Raw genomic sequence first — 8369 nt, 5'->3', positions numbered from 1 at the left:
TTTTGTATTTTTAGTAGAGACGGGGTTTCACCGTGTTGACCAGGATGGTCTCGATCTCTTGACCTCGTGATCCACCCGCCTCGGCCTCCCAAAGTGCTGGGATTACAGGCTTGAGCCATCGCGCCCGGCTCTCATGAAAACTTTAAATCATGAAGCCAGTAAACAAAGTTCCCAGATCTGCCTATTGCGGGATAATTTTTCAGTGCTTTAATTCAGTTTTTCAGATTTGGAATCCAAGATTTTAAGCCAGTTTAGAGTGGTTGCCTTCAAACCTAGGGCTCCTCAGGGGCTTTTTAAAAATGTGCTTTATTCTCTGGCTCTACAATTAAGCCTCCACATCTCTGTTTACTGCTGCTAGAGAAAATAGTGCTGACTAGTCTAGGGTAGCTGTCACTGAGTCCTTCAGTGTTTGCTTTGTGTCCAAAGTTGGAAAAGGAATTAGTAATGTAATACAGAATTTTTGTACTTTATGTTGACTGTCTGCCTTAATGTAGGTTAATAAAAGTATCATTTGAAATGTTATGGAATTTATGTTTTACATATAGTCTTGTGTTGTCTTGTAATTTTAATTGATAAAGATTGTTTTGTGTGAACTGTGGGGTTGTTGGTTACATGTGTTGGATCTTAACAGATTTCCTAAGAAAATAATGAACTTGTTCTCATTGAATATTTTTATAGTACTTATATTGTTTTCCAAAACCTTATAAAAACTGTATGTCTCCCCCACCATACCTTCTAAAATGTTTTGCTTTTCAATTTTTTAAAAAAGAAAGCATCCATTACAAATATTTAACTATTCTTATATGCAAAAATAGTGTTACTATTATATAAACAGGAGTCTTATTGAAAGAGTAGATTTATAATTCCAAAAGATCTGTTCCAACAGAATAAGATGTTTATTTTAAGAATCTTTATGTGGAAGAGTAAATCTGAGAATTACAAGTAATCTTATTAAATAATGGTGATATATTAATATTATTTTATTAAAGTAGACTTCAAATAAGCTCTTTATCAAAAATTTTATTGGATAAATATAGAAATTTTTCTAATTTGTTTTACTACCTCACAACAACTGGTTATTTTTCTGGACAACCTAAAAACTTTCAACATTCTACTAGTACAATAGAAAACAAATTTTGGGTCAGGCACAGTGGCTCACGCCTGTAATCCTAGCACTTTGGGAGGCCAAGGCGGGCAGATCACTTGAGGCCAGGAGTTCGAGACCAGCCTGGCCAACATGGTAAAATCCCATCTCTACTAAAAACACAAAATTAGCCAGGCGTGGTGGCGCACACCTATAATTCCAGCTACTTAGGAAGCTGAGGCATGAGAATCATTTGAACCTGGGAGGTGGAGGTTTCAGTGAGCAGAGATTGCCCACTGCACTCCAGCCTGGGTATCAGAGGGAGACCCTGTCTCAAAAAGGAAAACAAAACAAAACAAAAAAACAGAAAAGAAAAAAACTTTAAACATTTTACTAGTATAATAGAAAAAAAAAACGACCAGGCACAGTGGCTCATGCCTGTAATACCGGTATTTTGGGAGACCCAGGCAGGAGGATTGCTTGTCTAGACCAGCCTAGACAACATAGTGATAGCCCCATCTCTCCAAAAAAATGCTGGGCATGGTGGCATGCACCTGTAGTCCCAGCTACCTGGGAGGCTGAAGCAGGAGGATTGTTTGAATCCAGGAGGTTGAGGCTGCATGATGAACTGTAATTGTGCCATGGCACTCCAGCCTGGGTGACAGAGTGAGACCCTGTCTCTCATAAATAAATAAATAAATAAAGTAGAAAAAACTTTTCCATGTTAGAAAAAAATGAACTCAATTTTTTTTTTAGAATTTTCATAACATATTTTAGTGCATTTGACTTTTTTCAGTATTGTAAAGATTAAAGCACATTACTAAATTTAAGTACTAGTTATATTCTCTTAGGAAAGATCTCTACTATAAGGAGTTAACATAGGTGACAGAAAAATTAAATCATCTTGAGTTACATTGTTTTACAGAGTAAAAAGCGACAATATGACCAGGAAATTGAGAATCTAGAAAAACAGCAGAAACAGACTATCGAACGCCTGGAACAAGAGCACACAAATCGCTTGCGAGATGAAGCCAAACGCATTAAAGGAGAACAAGAGAAAGAGCTGTCCAAATTTCAGAATATGCTGAAGAACCGAAAGAAGGAGGTCAGTGTAAACTACTGTTTTTAATTACTAAAGCTTTTTTAATGATGTTTTAAGACTAAGGAATTAGGAGTACTAATAATACTTGATAGGTAAATAGCACTCATTCATTCTTTCATTTGGTCTTCTCAGCAGTCATAAATGGTTGTAATAAGGTCAGGCATTATTTCCATTTTACTTCAAGAAAACCAGAGTAAGAGAGGTTTTAGTGACCTGCTCATGGACTACCCCTAAATATTCACCTAAACCTTGAACCAAATCTTCAAATTGAGTTTAATCCATCTTCAAGCCTACCATTGTCCTTTTATTAATGCATCACATTTAAGTCCTTATATAAAAGTACTTTTTCAAAAACTTACTATGTTGTGTTTGCCAGTGGCAGCAGTAAATCATTTTATTATTTATAAGTTATTTGTTATCTTTAATTAATACTTTAAATAATTTTGTTGATTAGCTTTTATTTCCTTTCATGGATATTGTGCCAAACAAAAGCTGAATAACCTGAAATTTGACGTGATATCTATAACTTATCAAATTGTGAAGACTTTGAAGAACTAGAAGTGGAACATATCTGTAAAGTCATTTGATTAGAATGAGTTTTTTCATTTTTCCTGAAATTGTTTCATACCGTTATAGAAGCTATTTGCAGTTTGAAATATTTGTCATTACTTCAGAAGGAAGATTTACATATTATATTAGTATCTCTTTTTTCCCAAATTAAAACAAAACTAAAAGAACTTTACATATAAGCAATTTTCAGAGATAATTTTATGTTATTCTACATCTTCAAGGTAGGAAGAGGATTTGCCTTTTCATGATATAAAAGATGCCAGGGACAATGATTATGATTAATTTTATTAGGGTTGGAACAAACAGAAACCCCAGGCAAACTAATAAATGCATTTTCACTTTTGTTACACATCTCAAATACCCAGATTCATTGACTTTAACATTTAAATTAAGAAAATTAAATGTCATATTGCTGAATCTTAAGGATTTGCTTTAAAAAGGATAGAGTCAAACATTAATAAATACACTGATTTTATGATTTCTTTAGATGAAGATGAATGAAATGATAGGTAATTTTATTTGATATAGCTTCCATTTTTAAAAATCACTATTTTATTTCTATTTCTTTTTTATGTAGAATTGCTGTATATACTGTGAGGTATGATGTTACTGGGGCCAAATGTTAATTTTCTCACAAGTAGTTTTGAGATGTTATTCTTTATATCAGTTAAATTTAAAAATTTGTATGGATAAATATATGGTTTAATCCTAAATATGAAAGTCTCAGTTATTGTTTGGGAGAGTTTCAGCCACTAAACATGTATGAGATCATGATATGCATATTTTAAATAATTACATTATGTATTTTTTTTTTCCTTATTGCTGAACTTCTTGCATTTGGGGAGTCTCTTCCTTTTAATGGTGATTTGGTTTCATGAGGGATTACTGATGGGAAATTTTAAATACACCGTGTTAAATCAAAATCAGTCTCTTTCACAAACCATCAATAGCATGTGGTGATTTGGAATCTGGTTTCTTTTGGTGCTTCTACTTGTAAATACATGATTGTTTTTCATAGTTGGATTACGGATCTATTGTTAGATGAATGTACTTCTAGGATTTTGAAATGATTAAAAGAAGGAGCTCTAAAATATATTTCATCCTATATTTTACCTGCTATAATAAATCATAGATTACTAAACTGTTACTTTAAGAGTGCTTATATTACCAATTTTTAAGTTGACAGGCTTGGCTTACCTTGTCAGCAAAGGGGACTGTTACTCTAATCCTACACAAGATCATCAGATACATTTATTTTTACCACACCATGTATAAAATGGTGTGTTTATGAAAAAACTTAGTGTCCATTTATTTCTCCTTTGTGTATTCTAAAACTTGCTTTTCTTTTTTATTTTTGGCCTCATTAAGTAGATTTTATTTAGCATTATTTCTTTAGTATGATCAAGCCAGTTATGAAATTTTGCACTTTTATAAATGGCATTAGCTTTCCTTATGTTCAATATTTCCAGCTATGTCAGTAGGTACGTTTATAATTTTATGATCTTTCAGCAAGGTCAGTTGAATTTATCACCTTTAGTTCAGCATCAGTACTGCAAGTAATTCTTCGCTGGTTGTCTTTGGACCTTTAAGAGAGAGAATGATGTATAGGGATATTTAGCAACTGATTAACCTTTGTGTGGTGTAATGTCCCTTTCTGCACTGAGATTATGCATGTTCTATTCTTTCATTCTTTTTCACCAGACTAACACCTATGCTAACGCATGTTGAAAGGAACTTTTTAACAACTTTAATATTTGACTTGTAGCTTATCTGCTCACATAAATGCTTGCTGTGGAGAAAGTATTATTTCCCCACCTCCTGCATGCTTATACACTGTAGGTTATAAATGAAGTGGAGAAAGCACCCAAAGAGCTGAGAAAAGAGCTCATGAAACGCAGGAAAGAGGAGCTTGCGCAAAGCCAGCATGCTCAGGTAACAGCAGCAGCTTAATGCTACTAAAAACAGAAAGCACCATTTTCTCACAGCTCAATAAACCGTGATTGAAAGGGTAAATTTTAAGTGTTATTATTATATGATGCTGACTTCTCCCCATTCAAAAACTCCTGGGATCTTCTTTATTTAATACTAAATTCATATTAATGGTGACATTTAAGTTGCTAATATGAAATTAAGTGAAATGTTTGGAAATTTCACTCCAGATGAAATAAATAAGTATATGAATGTATAAACCACTGTTATCTGATTTTAATCTTAATGGAAGCTTATAATTTTAGGTAGTAATGCCAATGTTCGATAGAAAACTTTTAGGATGTAAAAATAGAGGATGGTATATAAGCTTTGTGCTTACAAAAAGTATGCCTCTTAAAAGGCCATTATTTCTATAAAGTTCAGTTAGAAGAAAAATGGCAAATGGTAACTTTAAATGGTAACTCAAACATTTATTACTTTTAAGCTTGAAAACATAAGCCACTTTAAGACCAGATTTTAAATATTAAGTACCTTGTTGTTCTTTTTTGGTTCAGAATCCAGCATTTAAACGAATAGACAATTTTTACCTATAGAAAGCAACTTTAAAGCAACTGAACCTAGGCTATGATAAAGTTGAGCCTTGTCATAAGGTGGATAAATTCTTTACAAGGTGAGATAAATTAGTATTTTTAACAGAATTTTCTAGAGTTATCTCATATGACAAAGTCTTTTATATGAAGGAAGGTGAATCTTCTGATTAAATTTATACTAAGCCTGGAGGCAAGGATAAATGAGCTCAGTTTTCTATTACATAAATCAGTAAAAGGAAGAAGAGATGTGGATCATGTATTGTTCTTTGGATTATCTTTTTAATGTCGTTTTATCTGATTTAACAAGTGGTTCCCAGACTTCTGGATTTTATAGACCTATAAAAAGAAACATAGAAACAATAAAAACCATTGGGGACCATGACATGCACTGCCATTGAAATTTTTTTTTAAATTTTGCTAAGTAAAGATATTTTAAAACTGCTATTTACTTGTTACCATCATTTCAAAGGAGAGAATATTTTTAACATGAGGAAAATAAAAATAAGGAAAATATAATATTAGAATTTAAAACTTAAATAAAACTAGCTTGTCTGAATAAATTTAGTTTGCTTTTGTTTTTTGCTTGCTATGAGCCATTGAAACATTTTGTCTTGGCCTAATGTGGGGATTCCTAGTTTAAGGTGGTTAATAGCAGACACGGTGTTTACTGCATGTCAGGCATTGTTCTGAATGCTTTATGCGCATAAGCTTATTTAATCTGAGTTAATTACTCTTGAGGTAGTCTTATTATCCTTATTTTAGAGTTGAGGGAACTAAAGCACAGGAAGGTTGAGTGACCCTCTCAAGGTCACTTGGGTAGTGGTAGAGCCAGGATTCTCATCCGGATAAGTTTGGGTACATGTTTCACACACTGATTCACTGCATCATGCTGCCTCTCATATTTAAGCTACCTACTCTGTGCTGCAACTTAAACTCTCATCAGCCTGACCCAGCGGTTCTTGGCCATGTCTTGTTAACAAGTAAAGAGGAAGTTCTTGCTGGCCACACATGTACTTTTGGTTAATTTGGATTTCAAACCAGAGTAGAACAATATGGTTTTTGCCTTGTAAGGGAATATAGAGTTTTATTAAATCCAAAGGCCATATATCAAATTCTAAAGTTGAAACTGAGAATTAGTGTTGAATGAATTAGGCAATCGTATGTTTTAATAAGACTTTTTTGGTGATTTTTCATATAATTTTGGGAACTGGCCTGTATTTTCTGAGTAGAGCTGAAAGTAATCATAAATTCCTTCAGTAAACCTAATGAGAAATTTAGTAATGTAACGAATTTTAAAAGTATTTTTGTCTACTGCTTTAAGTAAAGGTACAAAAGCTTTATAACTTTACAGTCTATTTCAGACTTTTTTTTTGAGAATTAGTAAGTAATGGTCATACAGTTTTGGAGCTAGAACATATCTGATCATTTAAGTCCAGTGGTTTTCAAACTATATGCACAGGAACTTTTGAGTTTGGAAGAAGCAACTTTGGGAGTCCCTAAGAAGGCAAGAGGTCTGGGCTGTAAGCCCCTGCTTCTGCTTCAACTAAAGCAGCCCACCACTCTTGCTGTGTTTTGTAAACTGGGATTTTTTGGGTTGAGTTTTAAAAAGGGGGTTCTACTAGTTTAAAAAACAACAGCAACACACTACAGTTTAGAAACCACTGATCTAGTTCAAATCCTTCATTTTACACATGAGAAGGAGGTTCCTCTGTTAAGTGACTTGTTCCAGCCTCAAGAAACTCACATTTGTATAATTATTCTTTCCGTTTACAAAAAGTCATTCAGATATATTCTTACCTGGGAGGTGCATTCTATTCTGATCCACAGGGTGTTGCTCAGGTCATGATTCAGTCTTTTCAGTTGTCATCTTGTGCTGTCTTCAACGCCCAAATGCAGGACGTAAGTCCCATGTGCCAGTGGGAGGATGGCTTCTCCTGTTTTACCTGCCTTTTCTTTGACTCACATGTGCCTTTTCATTGCTGGCTTCATTTGCCAAAATCTGGATGATTGATAGATGATAATGTTTGTAATGACAATAATAGTAATAACCTGACTTTAGAGTACAGTATTCTTCAGAGTTTTCACATTTGAATCTCACTGCCACCACCCTAATATAGGGATAGAATTGAATAACCATTTTACAGATGAAGAAATTGAGGCACAGAAGACTGTTACCTGCCTCAAGTCACATAAGAGATTAAGGGTAGAGCCGGAACTGGAGCACTTTTAACAGTGTTCTTTTTTCTGTCTGCCCCACCACAAATTCGAATTTGAGATTTCCATATTTTTCAGAAAAATAAAATATCCTTTCAATAGTACAAGCTTTGCACATGTGAGAAATTGAATGCTGTGATTACATTTTTTTGTGTGAAGTGCCATTTTGATTGCATATATGTTTGTGTAGATGTTTTAATTATGGATATGGTCAGAAAAGCCATGTTAAAAGTAGTGATTTTCATTCCATTTAACTCTGTTTTCCATTGATTCAAGTAGTCAATGAAGAATAGTGAGTTGCTATTCTCTTTATTGTAGTTTTATGTTAAGTCTGAAATTCCAAGCTGTATTCTTTCTTGCAGTTTTCATAGGGGAATAACTAGCTCATTTAACACTATAATTTTTGTTTGTGGTGTTTGATATATACAACAGGAGTAGATAGAATACAGCTTGATTTCAACCCCTCCTTTTTCCTCTCCTGAAATTAAACTTGTTGTTTATTATTGGCAGCTGTTTGACTTTTTTTACAGTTTTCTAAGAGAGTAAGCAAAACATTGATTTTTAAAAGGAGAGGGAGAAATTATGAATTACAATCACTTTTCTGATCATTGCCATTTTTAACCTTTCTTCTTATTTAAAATGATTAAATCCTATACAAATAGCCCAATATGTCGTAACCCTTTCTTACAGTTTCTAGAGCCCTAAGTTGTATTTTTAGTGTTTACAGTTATCTGATTAATATGATAAAATTGATTATCTGAATTTAAAACTTGTACTTTTAAGGGCACTCATTTTACAATTTATGTCTTTATTTTTAAAAATGATTTTTGGCCTTAATAGTTTGGGTTCTTTTGTTGTTGTCTTTTATTTGTTTTTTTTT

General features: G+C 33.3%; 1 protein-coding gene across 2 annotated transcripts in view; it reads left to right on the top strand.

The window, feature by feature from the left end:
- Positions 1–8369, top strand: part of SLK (STE20 like kinase) — a 58298-nt gene that overhangs the window by 35166 nt on the left and 14763 nt on the right. Inside the window, exons 12-13 of one of the 2 annotated variants that reach the window (XM_017531120.2) lie at positions 2010–2189; positions 4596–4688. In XM_017531120.2, coding sequence (XP_017386609.1) covers positions 2010–2189; positions 4596–4688 — 273 coding nt within the window. The remainder of the gene's footprint in view (positions 1–2009; positions 2190–4595; positions 4689–8369) is intronic. The other variant, XM_017531121.2, reaches the window with a different exon arrangement.

The sequence above is a fragment of the Cebus imitator genome, unplaced genomic scaffold, assembly GCF_001604975.1.
Source record: "Cebus imitator isolate Cc_AM_T3 unplaced genomic scaffold, Cebus_imitator-1.0 Scaffold71, whole genome shotgun sequence".
NCBI lineage: Eukaryota > Metazoa > Chordata > Mammalia > Primates > Cebidae > Cebus > Cebus imitator.
The sequence above is the reverse complement of the archived record's forward strand: the minus strand, read 5'-3'. Positions and strand labels throughout refer to the sequence as shown.